Genomic DNA, 26,681 nt, shown 5'->3' with positions numbered 1-26,681 from the left:
ACGTGAAGGGCGACCTGCTCCCGTCGAGCAGCCCGCACACGTCAGGCCTGCCAAGTGATGTGGAGCCCACACGCGTCCATTCTCCTGCCACAAGTCGTACGATGTCAGCTTGGAAAAAGGGAAATGGGACATAAAGCCGGATTATATACTGACACTCACACCAAACCACAGATTTAGCAAGGATTATACACTCCAGTTCAGTATAAAATAGGGAAGACCCCTTCATTAAGGGGATTCGACCATTTTACATACAAAAAAAAAGAACAAATAGAAATCTCTCTCTTGTAAACTTTGCTTTGACTTTTTCGTCTGTTGTAAGTCAGCTCGCGACCGCGACCTGGCATCCACTAATATCAATACAAATCAGTGGACGTAGGACTTGCTATCTCAGCGTCCGAACCACTTAAAAACCCCCTCTACAGCTATTTCACTTTTCTTATATTCTATTTTCACGTGCATCGAACAGTAAATTGACATTATCCACGTAAAAATTCGTTGGTGTTCTAACCAGCATCAACAGACGCCATCTCCACGAAGGATTGAAAATTGAATACCTTACGATAAAAGATCCACTTACTCATTGGAAAAATTTAAAGGAAAGATATGACTACTAGAAAACTATGATTCTTCCTAAAACCGTGAAGCTCGCCCAATAGGTTTTTCTCCATTCCCTGAATGAATGTGACAATATATGATAATCATGGGCGTAAGTGATGGTTATAATAATAACTCTTCTAATTATAAAAGCCATTAGAAGTGGAATAAGGATGAAAAGGAAAAGGAAAAGAGCAAAAGCGGCCAACATAAAAATTCAAAGAATATAGAAAATATGTGCTATCTATGTGGCATGAAAGGACATTGGTCATGTACCTGTTGTATGCCTAAACATCTTGTTGAACTTTATCAAGCATCGTTGAAAGAAAAAGAGACAAATATGAAAGCAAATTTTGCCAAACAAAATGAAAATAGAGAAGCAAATTTTGCTTATCAAGATGATAACTTTGATTGTGGACCTGTTGATATAACACATCTGGATGTTGCAGATTTCTTCAAAAATCCTGAAGAGAGAATCGATAATTTAATTGGGGATGGAAATGTCCAAAATTATTTAAGTTATGTTTTTACGAGTGTTTTACTTTTAATGAGTGTTTTACCTTTAATATGTTTCAGTGTGATTTTCAATTTTAGATAAATTACTTTGTTTTGTTGGCTTTGTAATATGCCATACTATTTATTTTGTTTTTGAATAAAGAAAAATGGACATGCCCAAGTCTATGATTGGATCCAAGATTGATGATGAAGATCTGTCTCGCAGACAGTGTTACAACGCACACTATACTTAAAGAAAGAAAATATTTTTCTTCTTTGATAATGTGTGAAGCTAACATAAATACGATATCTGGTAGTACAAGATTAATTGAAGGCTCTGGAATAGCTAATATATTATTGCCCAGAGGAACACAGTTTATTATAAAAAATGGATTATTTTCTTCCAAGTCTAAAAGAAACTTATTAAGTTTTAAAGATATTCGTTGTGATGGATATCATATTGAGAGAACCAATGAAGGAAATACAAAATATCTTTATATTACAAGAATAATTATAGGCAATAAACGTGTGTTGGAAAAATTACGTGCTTTTTCTTCCACTACACAAATATCAGTGTATTTGAAACACATTTTATAGTAAACCAGAAGTTTACTGATCCTAATACTTGTATTAATTGGCATGATCAGTTAGGACATCCTGGTTCAATAATGATGCAAAGAATCATTGAGAATATACATGGACATCCATTGAAAAATCAGAAGATTTTTCAATCTAATGAATTCTCTTATGTTGCTTGTTCTCAAGGTAAATTAATTATTAGACCATTACCAACTAAAATTGGGATTGAATCACTTACATTTTTAGAATGAATTCAAGGTGATATATGTGGGCCTATTCATCTACCATGTGGACCATTTAGATATTTTATGGTTTTAGTAGATGCATTTACAAGATGGTCCCATGTGTGTTTATTATCTACTCGCAACCTGGCGTTTGTGAGATTACTCTCCCAAATAATTCGATTGTGAGCACAATTTCCAGATTATACAATTAAGACAATACGTCTTGATAATGCTGGTGAATTTATGTCTTAGGCTTTTAACGATTATTGTATGTCAATCAGAATAACGGTTGAAAAACCTGTTGCCTATGTTCATACACAGAATAGTCTAGCAGATGTCATTTATTAAATGCCTCAAATTGATTGCTAGACTATTACTTATGAGAACAAAGCTCCTAAGTTCTGCTTGGGGACATGATATTTTACATGCAGTAGCACTTGTATGCATTAGGCCAGCAAGTTATCACAAATTCTCCCATTTACAATTGACTTTTGGTCAAGAGCCAAATATTTCCCATTTAAGAATATTTGAATGTGCAGTATATGTTCCAATTGCTCCACCACAACGCACTAAAATGGGTCTTCAAAGAAGATTGGGAATATATGTTGGATATGAATCTCCTTCTATAATTAAATATTTAGAACCATTAATAAGAGATTTTATTTACTGCACGATTTGCCAATTGTCATTTTGATGAAACAAAATTCCCAATATTAGGGGGACAAAAAAGGCAACTGGAAAAGGAAATTACCTGGAAAATATCATCATTATCTTATCTGGATCCTCGTACTAAACAATGTGAACAAGAATATCAAAAGATAATTCATTTGCAAAATGTAGCAAATCAGTTGCCAAACACATTTACTGATTCAAAAAGAGTGACTAAATCTCACATACCAGCTGCAAATGCTCCAATTCGAATTGATGTCCTTGAAGGACAATTACCTATAGCAAATGAATCTAAGGCACGTTTAAAGCGTGGTAGACCAGTTGATTCCAAAGATAAAAATCCTCGAAAGAAAAGAGTAGAAAATGACCAAGATGCTTACATCAAGAAGGCAAGTTCTCATGAAGAGAATAGAGACATAATTAATCATGAAACTCTAGAAGAAGTTCAGATACCTGAAACTAGCAAGAATGAAGAGATCTTAATAAATTATGTCTCTACAAGAAAAATATGGAATCGAAAAGAAATAATTGCTGATAATATTTTTGCATACAATATAGCGCTTGATATTGTAAATAATAATGAGGATCATGAACCTAAATTTTTTGAGGAATGTAGACAAAGTGAAGATTAGCCAAAATGGAAAGACGCAATCAAGGCAGAACTGAATTCGTTAGAAAAACGTGGAGTTTTTGGACCTATAGTTCGAACACCTAAAGATGTAATGCTAGTAGGGTACAAATGGGTATTTGTGCGAAAACGAAATGAGAAAAATACAGTCGTAAGATATAAAGCACGACTTATAGCAAAAGGGTTTTCGCAAAGACCTGGCATTGATTATGAAGAAACATATTCTCCTGTGATGGATGCAATAACATTTCACTTTCTTGTTAGTCTGTCAACAAATAAAACCCTTGACATGCGTCTAATGGATGTAGTTACAACCTATTTATATGGATCACTTGATAACGACATATATATGAAAATCCTTGAAGGATTTAAAATGCCTGAAGCATGCAACTCAAATTCTCAAGAATTTTATTTAATTAAATTGCATAAATCATTTTATGGATTAAATCAATCAGGTTGCATGTGGTATAACCATCTTAGTAAATATTTGTCGAAAGAAGGTTATAAAATTGACCATATTTGCCCATGTGTTTTCATAAATAGATATGGATCTAAATCTGTTATAATTGATGTATATGTTAATGACTTAAATATTATTGGAACTCTTGAAGGGATTCAAAGGGTGGCAGATTATCTAAAAATGGAATGTGAGATGAAAGATGGCACGACACGACCCGTCCCGAATTTCCTCATCCCATAGGATCTGGACACTCCTACAAGACTCGGATACCCGAGATGTGTCATGTAGAAAACTGTGAAACCTGTTAAAGGACTTCCTTTTTCTGAATAACATCATAGTATCATCTTGGGGGTACTTCACCTCGATGTGCCCTTAAAGTTGATATTCAGAAAGCTTTTGATACTGTGAGTTAGGATTTCATCCTTTTGGGATTGCGTACTGTGGGGTTTCCTGAGCGCATGGTGAGGTGGATCATGACATGTATCTCTACACCGTATTTCTCTATTGCCCTGAACGGAAAGCTTCACAGTTTTTTCAAATCCTTCTGGGGTGTTCGGCAGGGGGACCCTCTTTCTCCTTACCTATTTGTGTTGGCTAGGGAGGGGTTAGCTGGTATCTTTCGGGAAACCTCTCACAACCCTGGTTTTCATTATCATTGGAGATGTAGGCAGGCAACTATTACTCATTTGTGTTTTGCGGATGATTTGATGGTATTTTGTCGAGCAGATGCTTCCTCTGTTAGCCTGATCAAATCGGCATTTGATTATTTTGCCAAGGTTTTTGGGTTGGTGACTAATGCAGAGAAGAGTCAGTTGTTTCTTTCTGGGGTTACAGATGAGGAGCAGATTGGGTTACAGTCTATCATGGGTTTCCAGTTGGGCCAGTTACCGGTTAGATATCTAAGGGTTCCTCTGATCTCTACCCGACTTTGATATTCTAATTGTAGGCCTCTATTAGAGCGATTTTTGTCTCGGATTAGGCTATGGACGTCGACATCTTTGACCTATGCAGGCTGACTACAGATGATCAAGTTGGTGCTATTCTCCATACAAGTATATTGGTCATCCATGTTTCTTTTGCCAGCAGCTATAGTTAGACGGATTGAGAGTATTTTGGCATCATATCTTTGGAGGGGTACGTCTTTGTCCCCTTCTGGTGCCAAGGTTGCATGGTCTTCTGTTTGCTATCCATTGAGAGAAGGTGGGCTGGGGATTAAGAGGATCCAAGATTGGAATAGAGCGGCTATTCTTAAACACGTGTGGCGACTACTTAATGATAGGTCTTCTGTATGGTCCTCTTGGGCCCGTTTGGTTCTCCTCCGTGGTTAGTCCTTTTGGCATATTCGAGTTACGTCTGGGGCTTCATGGGCCTGGAGGAAGATTTTACTTAGTAGGGTTTGGAGCAGGGGTCATATTGTTACTTGTATCAGTGATGGTAGGGACACTATGTTATGGCGAGATTACTGGTTGTAGCAGGGACCTTTGTGTGACTTACTCCCTTTTAGAACTTTGACTTCCACTAATTTGCCATGGGATGCTTGGGTTTCAGACATTATTCGAGATGGTTTATGGGATTTTCCTTCGGGCAATGCCGACCTTCAACATATCTGGGACTCCATTACAGTGTAGCCTTCAGTGAGTCTTCCTGACTATCTTGTGTGGAAGGGCCACCCGTCTGGGCGTTTCTCTATTGATTCAGCCTGGAATGTGTTGCGAGACAAACGGGATGTGAACTCGATTCATCATCTCTTATGGTTTCTAGGGCATATTCCACACCACTCTTTCATTCTCTGGCTCACTTCTCTTGGTTGGCTTCACACCATGGATCAGCTCAGCTCTATGGTGTCATTACATCCACCCTGTGTGTTTTGTGCAGTTCAACTAGAGAGACCTATGACCATTTGTTTTTCAACTGTGACTTCTCAAGTTATATTTGGCGGGAGGTCACTACTAGGACGCTGACTACATGGCCTACTCTCTCTTGGCTCCCTCTACTCTAGTGGGCTAGCTTGTATCTTAGACGCAAAGGTGACTTAAGACACCTTTTTTCCCGGTTGGTCCTCTCAGCCACTATTTATTTCCTGTGGTTTGAACGGAATAATAGAGTGTTTCTTCAGCACGGTAACTCTTGCAGAGATATTGTTTTAGCTATTTGTGATCTAGTCCAGGCCAAGATTTTGGGTTTAGCACCAAAGTATGAGATCTCAACCCAGCTCCGTGTGATATGACATCTTCCTGTTTAGCTTTGCAAGGAGCCTGCGTGCATTTTTATGCCGGTTTATGGCTCTGTGATTTATGGCATCTTCTTGTTTTGTTTTTGGGGAGTCTGCGTGCTCTTTTTACGCCGTTTGTGGGTTTTCCCATGTGTTTTTTTTAACTAAGAATTATCAGTCATCCTCTTGGGGTATGCCCCTCGCTTTTGTACTATAAAATACTTACCTTTTCCAAAAAAAAAAAAAAAATCATAGTATTTCCATTTCCAACATCTAAAAAAAAAATGTACACCATCTTTCGTTTTACAAAAGAAAAGATTTAGGGAAACTTGTGGTATTAGGTTTTCCACTTACACTACAAATTCAAAACATAAACAAAAGAAATACATGATGGGAAACATGAGTTTTTGAAATGGAAGTCCAAAATACAATATATGGCACAACCCTAAGCGAAGACTCACTCCTTGGCACGATCTCCGAGAGGTCCTGGTGGGGGGAGGGGGGGTAACATTTAAAAAGGGGTGAGCTGAAATACTCAGTGAGTGGGGGAAATGGGAGGTTTATAAAAGTTCTTAAGAAAAAAGAAATAATTATAGCATACAACAATTCATAAGCAAATCCTAACGAGAATATAATTATATGAATATGCAATGGAAGCAACCACCCATTCACGTATGCAATATGAGGTTTATTTCTAACCATCCTGTACTTGATAAACTGTATTCTAAGCCTCTCCTAGCAAAAATGTCCAGATTTTTCCTTCTTGATACATGCAAACCCATCATAATTTATTTCTTTGTTTTCACCCCTTAACGCAACTTTAAAAACTGACAAAAATACCCCTTTCTTACAACAATACCATAAAATCAAATAGAAAGGGAATTAAATAACTAAATAAAACTCATGCTATTACTAAATTAGAAATGAGGTTTTACAACAGACCTTGGAAAAACAAAATTTTGTCTCGGTTTGCAAATTAAGCAATTAACAAGTGGAATTTTTATGCACCAATCAAATTATACCGAGAAAATCTTAAAACAATTTTATATGGATAAAGCACATCCATTGAGTACCCCAATGATTGTAAGATCACTTGATGTGAACAAAAATCCTTTTCTGCTAGCAGAAGATAAAGAAGAGGTACTTGGTCCTGAAGTACCATACTTAAGTACAATAGGTGCATTAATGTATCTTGCTAACAATACATTACTAGATATAGCAATATATAGTTCTGCTCCAACACGAAGACATTGGAACGGAATTAAGCATATATTTCGATATCTTCAAGGAACAATAGATATGGGTTTATGATAGAAACTCCTGCTAAACAACCAATCTCAATAGCAAATAGTTCTCCCACCACAATTTAACAATAACCAATTCATCAACAGTCCAATATTGTATTGAAATTAAAGGAAACGGTCATGGATAGAGGTGGAAAATTTGGGTCGGGTTAGGCGGGTCAACCCTAACCCGGCCCGGGAAAATGAGGGTTAAGCCTGGACCGCAAGATGGCGGTCCGGGTTGACCCTAACCCGAAGCAGCCCCCGAGCGGGCCGGGTTGCAAATGGCAACCCGCACCCGGCGGTTGCTATTTTGTCTCTTTTGCAAGAGACCCGGCAACCCGCCGAGTTGGTTGGTGTAACCGCGGGTTGGCCATTACAACGCCAACCCGACGGTGTGTAACAGCCAACCCGCCAACCCGATGGGTTGGTCGAAAAAAATAAAATAAAAATAAAATTTTTTTTTATTTTTCAAATTACCCCTTTACCCTTGAATATAGCTGTTTTATAGCCGTTGAAGGGTCTTTTTCGTCATTTCTCTTTCCCATTTTTTCCTATAAATGGGCCCTAAGTTCTCACATTTTCTCACAACTCAAATTCTCTCATTCTCTCATATTCTCTAATCTCTAATCTCTCAATTATCTTATTTAGTTTTTGCAATTTGCTCATATTTTAATTTTTATTAGTTTTTGCAATTTTAATTCATATTTCCAATTTTCCAAATTCCAATTTCCATACTCCAATAAGTTTAATTTTTATATTATAATTTTATTGTATCAAAATTGAATTAATATTTGAAATGTTAACAACAAACAAAAAATTGAATTGAATTATTGATATCTGAAAAGTTAATTAAAACATTATATTATTATTTATTTGAAAAGTTAAATAAAAAACAAAAAAAAATAGGAAAATCGTGGCTAACCCGGCGCCCGCCACCTAACCCGGCGGGTTAGGGCTGGCGGGGGCTGGGCCAGCCATTTTGGAGAAAATGGCGGGCCTAACCCGGCCTGCCTTTGTTGGCGGGCGGTTAGGCCGGCCCGCCAAACAAAGTAACCCGCGCGGCCGGGCCGGGCGGGGTTACTTTTCCACCTTTAGTCATGGAAAGGCAATTACAAGAACTGATAGATCCCAACAATTCGAGGAGCTGGGGGCCTCCCACAAACTCTTAACAATATTCTCTGCTTAAGAAAATAGCTCACTCTCCTAATTTACTGTTAACCCAAAATTATTCCATCAAACCAACAATATTCCCTAACACGTGGACCATTAAACAAGTGTAACAACCTATAACAAACCTCACTACATCACACTTCCAGCACACTTCCTAGTACCATTTTTACCTTTGTGCCCCTTAGTTGGTAAACCTTGCTAATCAGATGTCTATCAATACCCCCTTTGAAGAGCCACCCTATCCGCAAGGTGGAAAAACGGTACTGGCGATCGATGATATCATAAGACTCCCACGTTGCTTTGAAGGGGTGAGGTCCTTCCATTGTATAAGGACTTTTGTAGACCCATTCATAAAGTGAGGACAACCAAGATCGCCTCCAGTTAGACAAGAAGTTCCAAATCCTCAAATAGAGGGAGGAGGTGGCTGGACTGGAACCCAATTGTGCAACTACGTTTCAATGAGAGACATAGAAAACAGGGTGAATACGGGCTAGTGGAGGTAATTCCAGTCGATATGCAACCTGCCTAATGCATTCCAACACGGCAAATGGACCATAGAACGTGGACTCAGCTTCTCATTCATCTTGCTTGCTAAGGACTTGAACTGGTATGGTTGAAGCTTGAGAAAACTTGATCCCCTAGTTGGAAAGTGACTTCACATCGGTGTAAGTCAGCTTATGATTTCATTTGTCCCTATGCCACGACCAAATTATGTTTGAGTTCATCCAAAATTGAATTACGCTCGCACATTTGCTAATTAACTTCTTCTACTATAGCAAGCAATCTGTAAACTGAGAATGGTAGGGGATCTCTACCATATAATGCCTTGAAGGGTGTCATTTTGGTGGAGCAATGGAAAGTGGTGTTGTACCAATATTCAACCTAAGGTAACCATCGTGACTACTGTTGGCTGGGTGGTAACTACAAAAACATCTCAATAAGCCTCCAAGCAATGATTGACAACCTCTGTTTGCCCACCAGTTTGAGGGTGGTATGCTAAGCTGAACTTTAGACTGGTTCTTGTGGCCTTAAACAACTCTTGCATTGATTGACAACACCCTATCTCTTCAGATACAATGGCCTTGGGAAAGCCGTGCAACTTCACAATATTGGTCACAAACACAGCAGCTATGTCCTTAGCATTATAAGGGTGACACAGCAAATAAAATGCCTGTACTTAGTAAGTCTATCAATTACCACCAGGATTGTATCATACCCTTTAGCTTTAGGCAACCCACCAATGAAATCCATGCTAACCTCATCAAAAACTTGAGAAGGAATAGGTAAAGGTTGTAATAACCCTATTGTGTTTAAGGGCTGAATGTTTATTTAAATGGAAACCTTACATTTTTGCACAAATTCTTAGACACATTCTAGTCCCTTCCTAAAAACAATATCGGATTCACTCTTATAAGTTCAAAGAAACCTGAGTGACCTCCACTGGGCTGTGAAATTTCGCCAAAAACTTGGAATGAATTTAGAATTACGGGGAACCACTAACTGTCTCTTTAGAATTGTCGATGTTATGTGGGCAACGTTGTGTATGATTCCTTTCGCTACTGCTATGCCGTTACTTGATTGTACTTCACTAAATCACTGCCACTTAAAATCGCATGGACAGCAGCCTAATCCGACTATCCTTTCTATTTCTTTCCCTTAGGCCTTTCTGTCCTGCTTGCCCTGTCATGATTTGACGCCCATCTATGTTGATAGACATATTATAATGTCCAGTACCCATGAGTGTCGAAATCATTTGTGTTGTCCAGCGTTTTCCTCGCTAGTCGTCAAGAATGCAAACTCTGTGGTCGATTTGATTAAAATTTGCGGCCTACGTAATAGCTCCATTTGTGTACCGCGAACACTATAGCCATGAGCTCCAGTTCATATATTGACTTCTTGCTTGGATTGAATCGAAAAAGCCTTACTGAGAAAAGCAATGGGCGGGATTTCTAGACCAAAACAGCACCCATTCATGACCGAGGATCTGTGTGAAATTCAAGGGCAAGCTGAAATCAAGTACTGCTAAATGGTACAGTTGTCATTGCCTTTTAAGAGCCTCAAATGCTTGTTGTGCTTGATTATTCCACTCAAAAAGTCTTTTGGAGGAGTTTGGTGTGGTGGATCGGCAATCATCCCAATCCTTTACACACAATACATATACCTTGTCAACCCCAAAAATCTCGCAAACTTTGATGGTTCGCGAGACAGGCCAAGACGCATGGCTTCAAGCTTCTGGGTCTGTCTCTACACCTCTAGCTGAAATCACATGACCCAAATACTCAACCTTTGTTGCCCAAACAAACATTGTTTCAATAACCACTGGCTCATTCTCATCCAAAATTCAGGTTTGTTAAGATGCTCGACGTAGGTATCTAAATTAGGTTGTATACCAAATATTGTCAAAAACACTAGATAAACTTCTTCAAAATCGACCTAAAGATGGTGTTTCATGAGTGTTGGAAAGTGGAAGGGTGTTGTTGTAACCCGCAGCATCACCAGGATATTGTAATGTCCTCATGGGTCTGACATTATCTCTGTTACCCTGATGTATGGTAGCTTGATTTTAGATCAACTTTTGTAATACTTCGGCCCTGCTATCATCTAAGAGTTCTTCAATGGAGGGAATAGGAAACTTGTGCGTATGTTGTCAGGTTATTTGAGCCTTAAATCCAACAGAAATGCCAACTATCCATGCTTTTCTTCACAATACACTCGGGCTGGCAAACAAACTCGTTACTAGGTTGGATCATCCCAATCTACATTTCTCGCACCAGCCTCTCTATTTCATTTTTTTTGGAAGTATGGATATTGTAGAGACGATATTAGGGGGTTTGGTGGTGTCCAGCAAGGTGATGGATGTGATTATATGGGGCGGTTTGGTATTCTGTCAAAACAATGGCTAAACATCCTACACGCAATTTCTCACTAGGAGTCATGTTCTGTCCCTTTCATCATTATCCCTCACCCTTGTCTTATATGTAATCAGCTTACTACCACCCTCATACCATACGGCCCTATGGAACTTCCGTAATGACCCACCTATTTACTCCTAGTGTCTTCTGAAACCGCCTTCCATTAACAACCTGCCTCTTTCAACCACTCAGAACCGGCATCAAACGTCTTTGTACACACACACTACTTTTCATCCCTATTCTCACATTCAAGCATGGCATTATGCCTTTCTACTCAACACCAGATCCCACACCCAAACACTTCCACCACAGTCTTTCCAGCTGCTCCCTCAACTCCCCAACGTAGCATATTCCAACACAAATATGTCCACCTATTTGAAGGACCACAATCCTGTCCCTCCCTCCCTCTTCCTCTCTCTTACAGCACTAGGCGAAACTGCCGTTAGCCCATCCACTTTATCAACGGTACTCCTCCTTCCAATCCATTCTGCACTAATCATGCAATAGTATGGGAAGTCGTATCATCAACAACTTCCTTCCAATCAATCCGGCTCAGTGTTATCAGTGGTATCCCACAATGGGTTCATTAATGATGCAATAGAGTTACCTTCTTAAGGGTTGCGTCACCTGTCATGCCATCTTCTTCGTTTTTGGTATCATCATCTAGGAGCAGTAGGATTCGGAGTGACTCACTCTTGCAGCGATGATTAGGCCCAAACTTTCGTCACACGGAAATAGACTCCTCTTTCCGTTTAGATTGAATTCCTCTATTAATCGTTGGAAGCTTCGTTTCGTACGGCGTGCTTGTAAAAACTAAGTCTCTTCTCCCCTATCCCAACCTCTATTTGAGCTCCCGAGAAAGGACCCAGCTCATTGCTCTTCGGTGAGGCACTTCCCAACTTCATTTTGAGCTCCACAGAAGGAACCTAGCTCATGCTCTTCGCCGAGTACTTCACCAATTGGGCGACTCAAGTCTGGACTGGAAGACACCCTGTTGTATGTTTCAAGTGTGGTCTGGATTCTTTCAAATCTGGGTCAGGTTTTGTCTAAAACCGGTTTTTTCTTTATGCAGTGGGTTCGCATTAGATCCACCAACACATTGGGTTATTCAGTCTCAGTTTAGCCCGTATCTCATCTTAAGCCCATTCATGAATATTCTATGAGTATTCATCCCCAGCTCTTTTAAAGGAGCAGCACAAGCTTCGAACCTTCCCTGAATTCTATCACGTCGCTGTTGCATCAACCCATTACAGCCTTATCACAATCCCTTGGAATGACGGACGAAATTTGGAGATCATCGCTACTTTAAAGGCCCTCATGAGTGGAACAGTGTCTGTGAGCACCCACTGATACCAATTCAGTGCTCTACTTCCATGCATAAACAACAACCTCTACCATCTCTCCTCAGCATACCGATTGATGTTAAAATATGGGTTGCCTTAAAAGTCCACACCATAAGGGTCATCTCCTTAAATATCGACAGTTCTAACTTCTAATCTTCCTATCCTTTCCCCAATTCAGTACTGTTTGTTTGGGTCGTTGCCACTGTTTTCACCATCATTCTGATTCTCCAACGATGATGTCTTGCGTGTTTCGTGATTTCGGCTCGTCACGTTCCTTTCTTAATTGCATCTCATGCATGTCACCCCTCTCTTATTGCATAGCTCACATCTCAGTAAGTATTCTTCACACATTCCTAAATCTGTCTCATTGATCCCATTTCTTTCTCTAAACTGTCAACTCTACTTTCCATTCTGGTATTTACCACAGCCAACGGCACTCTAATACCAAATTGATAGAACCCCTTGCATAATCAACCAATCTCAACAGCAAATAGTTCTCCCAACACAATAACAATAACCAATTCATCAACAATCCAATTGTTATGAAATTAAAGGAAACAGTCATGGAAAGGCAATTACAGAACTGATAGATCCCAGCAATTCGAGGATGGGGGCCTCCCATAAGACTTAACAATAATCTTTGCTTAAGAAAATAGCCCATCTCCTAATATACTGTTAACTCCCAAAATATCCCTCAAAACAACAATATTCCCCAACACATGGACCGCTATAACAAGTGTAACAACCGTGACAAACCTAACTACATCACATTCTAGCACCTCTCCAATACCATTTTTACCTTTGTGCCCCCTAGTTGGTAAAACTTGCCAATCAGAGGTCTATCGGTTTATTTATTCAAATGAATCTATGCCTCAATTAATTGGTTATGCGAGCATCATTTATCTAACCACAAAGCGGATCTCAAAACAGGTATTTGTTTGTCATGTAGGGGTACGACTATTCATGGCATTCTCAAAACAAACTAAGCTGCTACTTCTTCAAATCATGCCAAGATATAGCTATCTATGAAGCAAGCCGAGAATGTGTTTGGCTCAAATCAATAACCAACATATTCAGAATCATGTGGCATTGATTACAACACAGAAGTTCATATAACATATATGAAGATAACACTGCATGCTTACTTAGTTAAAGGGAATATATCAAAGGTGATAGGACGAAACATATATCACCTAAATTCTTCTTCACTCATGATCTTCAAAAGAATGGCGATATTGAAGTTAAACGATTCAATCATGTGATAATGACCAACTTATTCATAAGCTTTACAGACTACAACATTTGAAAAGTTGGTATACAATATTGGAATGCGCGATACAAAAATCTTAAGTGATATCAATGAGGAGGATGAAATACGCACTATACTCTTTTTCCATTGACCAAGGTTTTATCCATTGGGTTTTTGGTAAGATTTAATGAGACAGTTTCTAAATGCATATAATACACAAGAATAAGTACTATTTTTCTTCACTAGGTTTTTGGGTTTTTTCCTAGTAAGTTTTTAACCAGTCATATTCTTTGTGTAATGGACATTCAAGGGGGAGTGTTTTGAATAAATGTGGATGCCTTTACAATTCTATAACTTCCTAATTTCATCTTCTCTAACTCTTGAAACTTTCAAGTTCTACAACTTCAAAGCATTTATTAGCTTTTATTTTATTTAATATTCATAATCTTGAGACTAAAAATAGATGTATTGTGAAGAGATGTACACTCAACTTTGGAATAGAAAAGCATTGGTTCTATTTGTCTTCAATTATTTTCTCTCTTCTTTTAGTTTTTTATATAATAATTGTATAGTTTGGGTTTTCTTTTTTTTTTTTTTAACAGAATTCTAAAGAAAATAGATAAATATTAATAATTTAACATTTTTTATTATTTATTTAAATGTAACCACACAATATTTGGTTATTCCCTCTTGCTATCAAAAAATTAAGAGTAATTACACTGACAATATTTTTCACTAATTTCTCTCACAAACTTGATATGTCAACTTGCAATTGGTTAGTTTGTATGAGACCCATTTAACCAAACTATATGAGTTATCACGTTAGTTGAGATCAGTGTTTCTCCGTCTATCTTTAATTCATTATTAAAAATTAAAGTCTTTGCGCCAGTGTTAATGTTATGAGTAATACTACACATACATCATTTTTATACAACATTTTTCATACAACATTATGTAGTAAGATATGATTCGCTAATTTAAAATTAAAATTAAACTTTTACCCAATCATATCTTGCCACATAATGTTATATGAAAAATGTTATATGAGAATGACGTATATATAGTATCTATAACTAAAATGAATAAAAAATATTACACACATGGTTACGTGGACTGACTAAATTAACTGACAATGTCGTTATCATAGGCCTGCATACATTCCAACGCAGCCCATGTAGTCAAATTGTCAAATACAAACGGTCAAACCATCTGTCACCTTCCCAGTTCCAAAACCGATTCTATTGTAACGGATAGACAATACTCCTACACGTGGCGCCAATAACTATTGTACACTTAGTGTCACTTACCCGTCACCATCTTCACGATCAAACCCCGTATATTTAACAATCCCCACGAAAGCCCGCTAATTAGAAGCAACGCATGACCGCCTTCTAACGACTACTACAAAGCTTTGAAACCGAGAGCAGAGTCCAGCGACACGACGAAGCCAAGACTGAAACTCCGTTCAGTTACCACAGATCCAGGAACAACCTTTGATTCCATCTCCCTAGAATGTCGGAGAAGCCCTTCAATCTCATCCACAAATTCGAACAAGAATACGGGAGGTGACACATCTACATTTCTTCTTTTCTGTTCTGTTCTATCTACAAATTTTAATCTCCTCGATTTTTCCACGTTTACTTTAACCCTAATTTTTCGCTGTATCTTTGAATGAATAAACTTTGACAAATTCTAAATCCAACATTTGTTTGTTTTTCTTGTTTTGTTTTGGATAAGTTTGTATGGTGTTAACGTGTCATGTTAATCTTTATGTTAGCTAACAATGTCTTGATGATTAATTTATTAGTTTTTATTTTCATAATATGCTATTATTTATTTTTGGGGCAAAGAAATTAGAGTTATTTCTTAATTTTGTTTAAAGAGACAAATTTTATAACGGAAAGTAGGTTTAGTGCAATAAGTGAGTGTTAGATCTTACTATGTAGTAAGGGATTTAGAGGAAAATTAAAAGAGAGCTATGGGCTGCTGTAGAATTGAAGCTGTTTGCGAAGCATGTTGTTGTCCTTGTTGAGTAGGCGCTCATTGGAGGTTGATTCCAGGTTACTTAAGTTTCCGTGCGGATTAATGTTTTCACATTGTCCATTTTGTAGTGATTTTGTTATTTCTTTTTTATTTTATTTTTTATTTGAAGAATTGCTTGATGGTATATGTTGTTTGAAGTTAATGATTTTAGAAATGGGAATGGTGTTCTTTGTGTGATTGGGATTGATATAGAGAATTAATGTTGACAGGGACGCCTATGGATTCGCTCTGAGACCTCAGCATGTTCAAAGATATATAGAGTACGCCAATATCTATCAGGTATTTTCCATTGAAGCTTTTGTTTTTAATTATAATTAAGGTAACATTGGTGTTAGTGACCTTGATTAGAAATTTATTCCTAACAGACGGGGTGCATGTGTTAAGCTAGAGCGTAAAAATGAGTGCCCTTTTAGAATTACTTTCTATGTGTTTAACTTAGGTCTACAGCTAATAAAATAATATATGGTTAAGTGAGGAATATTAGAAACTTGAAGAGTTAAGAGATGAGATGAGATGTATCATTGTTGTGTTTCAGCATCAGATATCCTTCAGAATAATTGGAGCTTTAAATAGACAGTACTGTTGGGATTTTTTGTGAAGTATATTTCATCAAAACTAAAATAACAGAGCAACAGAAGTACAACAGGTGTTTTCTGTCCAGCTTATTGATACATGTATGGTATCAGGAAGAGGAAGAGGAAAGATCGCAAAAATGGAAGAATTTCATTGAGCACCAAAAAGCTTCTCAACAAAACTCTCCTGAGGAGAAATATAAGGAGTCGCTGCATGCTGAAGCCGCTAAGTTGAATGAGGAGACAGTTTCACTGAAGAGTGAAGGGAGCAAAGCTGAAACTACTGAGCTGAACGAGACAACTGTGCCAGAGATAGACAACCAAGGGAACAAGGCTGAAGCTACTAAGTTGATAGAGGACACTATATCAAGGAGTGGAAGTGAAGCGGACAAGGGTGAAGACAGGAAGTTGAAAGAGGAGATTTTTCCAGAGAGAAGTAGGAGAGAGAACCAGTGTGAAAATACTGAGACTGTTTCAGAGAGGGGCATAGAAGTAGACAATGCTCGGGCTGTCGAGTTGAAAGAAGAGACTGTGTCAGAGAGGAGTGTGGAAGTAGATAATAAGGCTGGAGCTATTGACTTGAAAGTAGAGACTGTTTCAGAGAGGGGTGTGGAAGTAGACAAGGTTGAAGCTACTCAGTTGAAAGAAGAGACTGTTTCAAAGAGAGGTAAGGAAGGGGATGATTCAAGTGGGAACTCTGATTCTGATGGTTCAACTAAACTTGACCCCAAAAAGGAGCAACTTTCAAAAGAAACAAAGCCCCGTGAGGTCCAAACATGGGCTCGGATTAGACCATCCCTATATTCCATTGAGAGTATGATGAGTTTTCGTGTGAAGAGGAGAAAGGACATGAGAGGTGAGCAGATAACCAAAAGTGAAGACCATCTTCCATCAATAGATGAAGCAGGATCTTTGGAAGAGGAATCTGAAGAGGGCATTAAGGAAAAATTATGTGTTACTGAGACGCCGAATGAGACTTTAAGTGCCTGCTATGAAAAAAGTGCTCCACAAAATGATGTCTCACCAGAGCCATACTTTCCTTGGAAAGAGGAACTGGAGTGCCTTGTTCGTGGGGGAGTGCCGAAGGATCTCAGGGGAGAGGTGAGGTTGAAAGTGTTCAGTTTCTTGAAATTAATATTTTTATGTTAGGGAAAACATCACTTACTGTAGTTTTGCCAATGCAGGTATGGCAGGCATTTGTTGGTGTTAAGGCGCGACGGGTGGAGAGATATTACGAGGATTTGCTGGCTCAAGTAACCAATGCCGGTGAAAGCAAAGAGCATGATAATACATCAGGTGTACCCAAGAAATGGAAAAGGCAGATTGAGAAGGTCAATAGATGCATGCGCCTTGGACTTTATCGTTCAATCTTTTCAATTTGTACGTGCTACTTCTTTTGCTTTGTATTGTAAACCAGATTTCTCGGTGGACTTATTTTTTTACATTGACTTTACAGGACATACCACGGACTTTTCCAGGCCATCCTGCTTTGAATGAGAACGGTAGGGATTCCTTGAGACGTTTACTTTTAGCATATGCTCGACATAATCCTTCTGTTGGGTACTGCCAGGTAACTGGAGTCCTTTTATTTTTAATTTTTGCTGTATATGTGATTCTGCCGATGCTTCTTTTCATTGCTACTCCTTAATGTGTATTTAGAACTGTATCTTGTAACTTCTTCATTGGTATTTGGAACAAAGCTAAAATGTCATGAAGAATGTAAAGCATCTAAAGTAGAAATACTTACTGCTGTTTTGGTGGCACATAGTTGTTTTGTGAAAGAGCATTAAGGGTGTTTTCAAACTTTTGGACCTATTAGAACTCATTTTGCTTCAAATTAAACTTTGCTAGGAGTAGCTATTAAGCAGATTATCAAACCTTTTTTTCCTTAAGGTCCAGTGATTATCAACTTTTCTCTGAGATATTTTCATCTTGCTACATTTTGGGTTCTTGGTATAAGTTTTGTATTCTGTTAATCTGTCAAACTGTAACCTTGATTTTGTCTCTCCCCAAATGTATTCACTACCTCTCAAAGCGTGTATCATTTTTCTTCTGCTATCTTTAAATTTCCACCGTCACTCTTTTTTCACTCAATTATTGTGATAATCTTCTGGCTGATGTGATAATATTTTTGATAATTTTATTTACCATGGTTCTGAAACACATGCAGGCAATGAATTTCTTTGCTGGCATATTGCTACTTCTGATGCCAGAGGAGAATGCATTTTGGTAGGTTTTGGAAGCTTCTCCTGTCAAATCCTTTTTCTTCTGCCCCCTCAAACAAGCGCACACACTGATGTTCTCTGAATTTCTGAATGAGGCATTATCTAAAATCAGAGCATATATTAGATATGGCTCTCTCCCTCTCTCTTTGTTGCTTGTGGTAATACAATTTTTTTTTTTTTTTTTGAAACAATTGATTTCAGAAAATAGTAAACAAATAGTCTTCTCCTTTTAGTAATTTCTAGGTATGATTTTTTTTTTATCCTTTATCCACCGTATGATGTTCCAAATTAGCTTACTGGATTTGTTTTTTTTTTACCAAAAGCCATGGTCAGGTCTTCCAATTAGAACACTATCCCTAAGGTGCTCAACACGAGATTCCTAAAACAACATCTGCTCCACCTAACTTGAAGGGAAAAAAGTCCTGTCTCCACTCAATCCTGAACCGTAAACAACCCTTTGCAAATCCCTTCCCCTCTAATGACTCCATTTCCAACCATCATTGTAAACGGTTACTCCTCCCAACTTCCAATCCTAATTTCTGCACTAATTCATGGGCAATGAAGTTATGGGAGCTCCACTATCCATCAAAACAACAACCTCTTCCTCCCAATCAACTCCCTGATTTAGTGTCTTATCAGTGGTTATCCCCACAATAGAGTTCATTGATAATGCAATAGAGTTACCTTCTTTAAGGGTTGCATCACCTGTCTCGATCTTCCTTTTGGTTATCTCATCATCATCCAGGACCAGTAGGATCTGGAGTGACTCACTTTTACAGCGGTGATTAGGCCCAAACTTTTTGTCACAACAGAAATAGACTTCTCTTTCCGTTTTAGACTGAATTTGAACCTCTATTAATCGTTGGAGCCTTCATTTCTGTTTGGCATGATTGTAAACTAAGCGTCTTTCCTCCTCTATCCCAACCTCTATTTTGAGCTCCCGAAAAGGACCCAGCTCATTGCTCTTCTTGAGGCACTTCCCAACTTCTGTTTTGAGCTCCGAGAAGGAACCTAGCTCATTGCCCTTCGCCGACTACTTCACCAATTTGGGCGACTCAGTTGGACTGGAAGACACCTTTTGTATGTTTCAAGTGAGTGGTATGGATTCTTTCAAATCTGGGTTGGGTTTTGTCTAAAACCCAGTTTTTTCTTCTATGCAATGGGTTTGCTCAATTAGATCCACCAACACATTGGGCTTATTCAGTCTCAGTTTAGCCCGTATTTATCTTTAAGCCCATTCATGAATATTCCTATGAGTAATTCACCCCAACTCTTCAAAGGAGCAGTACACAGCTTCAAACTCTTCCCTGAACTCTGTCATTGTCGTGTTTGCATCAAACCACTACAGCCTATACCAATCCCTTGGAATGACGGACAAAATCTGGAGATCAGCGCTATTTTAAAGGCTCCTCATGAGTGGAACATGTCTGTGAGTCCACCCACTGATACCATTCAGTGCTCTCCTTCCATGCATACAGCGGCAAACCTCTACCATCTCCTCCTCAGCATACCAATTGATGTTAAAATATGGGTTTGCCTTAAAAGTCACCCATAAAAGGTCATCTCCATTAAATATCAATAGTTCTAACTCTTAATCTTCATATCATCTTTCCCTAATTCAGTATATTTTGTTTGGGTCGTTGCCACTGTTTTACCATCATTCTGATTCTTCGACGATGAGTCTTGCGTGTTTCGTGATTTCGTGCCTCGTCACGTTCCTCTCTTAATTGCATCAGCTCACGCACTCGTCACATTCCTCTTAATTGCAAAGCATGCATCTCCAGTAAGTATTCTTTCACACTTCCTAAATCTTGTCTCATTGATCCCATTTCTTTCTCTAAACTGTCAACTCTAATTTCCATTCTGGTATTTACCATCAGCCAACTACACTCTAATACCAAATTGATAGAACCCTTGCTAAATCAACCAATCTCAACAGCAAATAGTTTCCCAACACAATTAACAATAACCAATTCATCAACAATCCAATATTGTATTGAAATTAAAGGAAACAGTCATGAAAGGCAATTACAAGAACTGATAGATCCCAGCAATTGAGGGAGCTCCCATAAACTCTTAACAATAATTTCTGCTTAGAAAAAGCTCACTCTCCTAATATACTGTTAACTCCCGAAATTATTCCCCTCAAACCAACAATATTCCCCAACACGCGGACCGCTATAACAAGTGTAACAACCTGTGACAAACCTCACTACATCACACTTCCAGCACCCTTCCAAACCATTTTTACCTTTATGCCCCCTTAGTTGGTAAACCTTGCAATCGAGGTCTATCGGTTTATTTATTCAAATGAATCTACACCTCAATTAATTGGTTATGCAGATGCATGATATTTATCTAACCCACATAAAGCTAGATCTCAAACAGGTTATTTGTTCATGTATGGAGGTACGACTATTTCATGGCATTCTACAAAACAAACTATAGCTGCTACTTCTTCAATCATGCCGAGATATAGCTATCTATGAAGCAATGAGAATGTGTTTGGCTCAAATCAATAACCCAACATATTCAAGAATCATGTGGCATTGATTACAACAAAGAAGTTCATATAACATATATGAAGATAACACTGCATGCATAACTCAGTTAAAGGGAAGTTATATCAAAAGTGATAGGACAAAACATATATCACCTAATTCTTCTTCACTCATGATCTTCAAAAGAATGGCGATATTGAAGTTAAACAGATTAGTCATGTGATAATTTGAAACTTATTCACTAAAGCTTTACCGACTACAACATTTGAAAAGTGGTCTACAATATTGGAATGCGTCGATACAAAAATCTTAAGTGATATCATCATGAGGAGTATAAATACGCACTATACTCTTTTTCATTGACCAAGGTTTTATCCCATTGGGTTTCCTGGTAAGATTTTTAATGAGACGGTTTCTAAATGCGTATAATATACAAGAATAAGTACTATTTTTCCTTCACTAGGTTTATTGGGTTTTTTCCTAGTAAGGTTTTAACCAGTCATTTCTTTGTGTAATGGACATTCAAGGGGAGTGTTATGAATAAATGTGGATACCCTTACAATTCTATAACTTCCTAATCTTTCATCTTCTCTAGCTCTTGAAACTTTCAAGTTCTACAACTTCAAAGCATTTATTAGCTTAATTTTATTTATAATATTTCATAATCTGAGACTATAAATAGATGTATTGTGAAAGTCGGTGAGCACGGGTAGCGGGAGAACGGAACCGAGGGTAAGAACGGAACCGGAACCGGAACCTACCCAGAACCTGCACGTGGGGTAGGTTCCGGTTCCATTTTTTGGAACTGCTACTGTGCGGTTCCGGTTCCGGTTCCGGTTCTTGCATGTGGAGAACCGAACCGGAACCGGAACCTGTAAAAAGGGTACCCTGTTTGGAACCTGTAGGGGGTACCGGTTTGGAACCTGTTTTGAAACCTGTTTGGAACCTGTTTTGGAACCTGTTTGGAACCTGTTTGGAACCTATTGGAACCTGCTTTGGAACCTGTTGGAACCTGTTTTGGAACCTGTTTTTAGAACCTGTTTAGAACCTATTTTGGAACCTGGAATATAATGAAATATTTGTGAAATGTAAATAATGGGGAGTTTCTATTATTTTACATATAAAAAAATTAAAATAGAAAAAGCTAAATTTTAGAATAACCTAATTAAATAAATATACGAATACAATTATACTATACATATAAATTACACATATTAAAAGCTTTAAATATATAATACATTAATATTAAAGTTTTGATCAATTAAGTGAATAATTGGAATTATGATCCATAAAGTGTTTTACATTTTTAATGTTATTTAAAGAATATTTTTTAATAAAATATAATTTGATTGAGTAAAATATATTTAGTTATTTATTTCAATTATCAAGTTAAGTATATCTATAATAAATTAGTAATTAATTAATTATATATGATAAATTGATAAACATAATAAATTAATTACTAGTTAAATATCATACTTAATCAATTATAACACTACATTATAGCTAAATGATTACTAATTAATTATAATTTATAACATTACTTAATTGATTATATATAATTAATTATAACATTACGTTAATGATTACTACTAATAATTGACTTATAAGTTATAACATAATTAATTAATTAATTAATTGACTTATAATTAGAAATTTAATTAATTATAGCATTACGTTTATAGATTTATGATAATTATTAACAATTATAACATTTATTATAAACATTGGTACAAATTTAATTAAATGACTAAAAATTTAATATTATAAATTATTATTAAAATTTATAGTATGATTACTTAATAGTTAATTCACTATAACTTACATTATAGTATGTATAATATTTAATTATAACATTACATAATTAAATAATACTTAATTGATTATGTCATTATATTATAAAATTAGTAATTACTAATTTACTACATAAACATTAACATAATACTTAATTAAATGATAAGAAATTTAATTAATCATAATATTACCTTATAAACATTTATTATAAACATTAATTAGCATTACATTATAGTAAATAATTACTCAATTAAATTATAAATATATATTATATTATTTATGGTCACTTACTTAATTATAGATTATATAGTTAAATGATTACATAATTACATAAATTATAAATTTATAACATTACATTTAAACATGTAATTTACTAATTTACTAATTATTACATTACTTAATTAAACGATTAAAATTTAATTAATTATAACATTACTTATATATTTATAATATGATTATTAATCAATTATAACATTCCATTATAAACATTAGTATATTAATCAAATGATTTGAAATTTAATTAATTATAATATAAATTAAGGTTATAGTATGATTACTTAATTCATTATAAATTACATTATACTATTATAGATGATCAATATATTAATATAACATTACATAATTAAATGATTACTTAATTGATTATGAGTTATGATATTATGTTTTAAACATTAGTAATTACTAATTTACTACTAAACATTAGCACAATACTTATTAAATGATAAGAAATTTAATTAATTATAACATTACCTTAAAACATTTCTTATAGCATTACATTATAGTTAAATAATACTCAATTAAATTATAATTTATTATATACATTATATTATGATCACTTATTTAATTATAGCATTACATAGTTAAATGATTACATAATTACTTAATTAGTTATGAATTTATAACATACATTATAACATTAGTAATTTATTATATTATTGCATTACTAATTAAACGATTAAAAATTTATTAATTATAACATTACCTTAATATTATAATAATTACTTAATCAATTATAACATTCCATTATACACATTAGATATTAATCAAATGATTTGAAATTTAATTAATATAATATTAAATATAGTTTATAGTATGATTACTTAATTCATTATAACATTACATATATACTATTTGTATGATCATATAATTAATATAACATTACATAATTTATTATTACTTAATTGATTATGAGTTATGATATTATGTTTTAAACATTAGTAATTACTAATTTACTACATAAACTTAGCACAATATTTAATTAAATGATAAGAAATTTAATTAATTATAACTTTACCTTATAAACATTAATTAAGCATTACATTATAGTTAAATAATTACTCAATTAAATTATTATATTATTATATTACATTAATATTATGATCACTTACTAATTATAGTATTACATAGTTAAATGATTACATAATTACATAATTAGTTATGAATTTATAACATTACATTATAACATTAGTAATTTACTAATTTACTATATTATTACATTACTTAATTAAACGATTAAAAATTAATTAATTATAAACATTACCTATATATTTATAATATGATACTTGATCAATTATACCAACTCCATTAAACATTAGTATATTAATCAAATGATTTGAATTTATTAATTAAATATTAAATTATAGATTTATAGTATGATTACTTAATTCATTAAACTTAACTTATACTATTATAGTATGATCTATAATTAATATAACATTACATAATTAAATGATTACTTAATTGATTATGAGTTATGATATTATATTTTAAACATTAGTAATTACTAATTTATTCATAAATATTAGCACAATATTAATTAAATGATAAGAAATTTAATTAATTATAACATTACCTTATAAACATTTCATTATACATTAATAAGCATTACATTATAGTTTAATAATTACTCATTAAATTATATTTTATATTACATATATTATGATCACTTACTTAATTATAGCATTACATAGTTAAATGATTACATAAACTTAATTAGTTATGAATTATAAAATTACATTATAAACATTAGTAATTTACTATACAATTACATACTTAATTAAACGATTAAAAATTTAATTATTATAACATTACTTTATATATTTGTAATATGATTACTTAATCAATTATAATGTTTCATATAAACATTAGTATATTAATTAAATGATTTGAAATTTAATTAATTATAATATTAAATTATAGATATAGTATGATTACTTAATTAATTATAACATTACATTATACTATTATAGTATAATCATATAATTAATAACATTACATATTAAATGATTACTTAATTGATTATGAGTTATGATATGTTTTAAACATTAGTAATTTACTAATTTACACATACTTAATCAAATATTATAACATTATATTATAAATTTACGGTAGATTATTAATTAATTAACATTCAATTATAAACAATATTACAATACTTAATTAAAGATTAACAATTCAAGTGTTGCTTAGAGATTACAGGTTATGAGTTACAGGATACAAATGAATGAATAATGAAAATTTGTTGGGGTGTATTTGTAAACTTATAAGGTGTTTTTGTTATTTTTTAAACTAATAGGGGGTAATGATTTTTTACAGGATACCCTGGAAAGGAACGAACCTGCATTTTAGGTTCCGGTTCCTTGAATTGAAGAACCTGCACTGTGCGGTTCCGGTTTCGGTTCCTTTTTTGGAACCTGCACTGTGCGGTTCCGGTTCCGGTTCCCCCGAAATGCAGGGTACCCGGAACCAATCACCCTAGTGAAAGATGATGTACATCAACTTTGGAATAGAAAAGCATTAGTTCTATTTGTCTTCAATTATTTCTCTCTTCTTTTTATTATATAATAATTGTATAGTTATCAGGGTTTTTTTTTTTTTTTTTACATAATGCTAAGAAAATAGATAAATATTAATAATTTAACATTTTCTATTTATTTATTTTAAATGTAAACCAACAATATTGTGGTTTTCTCTTGCTATCAAAAAATTAAGTGTAATATTACACTGACAAATATTTTTTACTATATTCTCTCACAAACATGAATATCAACTCGCAATTAATTAGTTTGTATGAGACCATTAACCAAACTAATTATGAGTTATCACTTATATTTGAGAAAGTGTTTCTCCTCTTCTTTAATTCTTTATTAAAAATTAAAGTCTTTGCGCCACTGTTAATGCTATATCCATAACTAGAATGAGCAAAAAATATTACACATAGGTTACGTGGACTGTCTAAATTAACTGACAATGTCGTTATCATAGGCCTGCTACATTCCAACGCAGCCCATGTAGTCAAATGTCAAATACAAACGGTCAAACCATCTGTCACCTTCCCAGTTCCAAAACCGATTCTATTGTAACGGATAGACAATACTCTACACGTGGCGCCAATAACTATTGTACACTTACCCGTCACCATCTTCACGATCAAACCCCGTATATAACAATCCCACAGAAAGCCCGCTAATAGAAGCAACGCGTGACCGCCTTCAACGACTACTACAAGCTTGAAACCGAGAGCAGAGTCCAGCGACACGACGAAGCCAAGACTGAAACTCGTTCAGTTACCACAGATCCAGGAACACCTTTGATTCCATCTCCCTGAATGTCGGAGAAGCCCTTCAATCTCATCCACAAATTCGAACAAGAATACGGGAGGTGACACATCTACTTTCTTCTTTTCTGTTCTGTTCTATCTACAAATTTTAATCTCCTCGATTTTT

At 35.3% G+C, this 26,681-nt stretch overlaps 1 protein-coding gene across 1 annotated transcript in view; it reads left to right on the top strand.

The window, feature by feature from the left end:
* Positions 1 to 15,211: 15,211 nt before the first annotated feature.
* Positions 15,212 to 26,681, top strand: part of LOC116127705 (ecotropic viral integration site 5 protein homolog) — a 32,211-nt gene continuing 20,741 nt past the window's right edge. The window contains exons 1-6 of the mRNA XM_031413345.1: positions 15,212 to 15,386; positions 16,074 to 16,143; positions 16,551 to 17,537; positions 17,621 to 17,767; positions 17,893 to 18,006; positions 18,607 to 18,665. Coding sequence (XP_031269205.1) covers positions 15,334 to 15,386; positions 16,074 to 16,143; positions 16,551 to 17,537; positions 17,621 to 17,767; positions 17,893 to 18,006; positions 18,607 to 18,665 — 1,430 coding nt within the window. The 5' untranslated portion in view covers positions 15,212 to 15,333. The remainder of the gene's footprint in view (positions 15,387 to 16,073; positions 16,144 to 16,550; positions 17,538 to 17,620; positions 17,768 to 17,892; positions 18,007 to 18,606; positions 18,666 to 26,681) is intronic.

Source organism: Pistacia vera, unplaced genomic scaffold, assembly GCF_008641045.1.
Source record: "Pistacia vera cultivar Batoury unplaced genomic scaffold, PisVer_v2 Contig194, whole genome shotgun sequence".
NCBI lineage: Eukaryota > Viridiplantae > Streptophyta > Magnoliopsida > Sapindales > Anacardiaceae > Pistacia > Pistacia vera.
The sequence above is the reverse complement of the archived record's forward strand: the minus strand, read 5'-3'. Positions and strand labels throughout refer to the sequence as shown.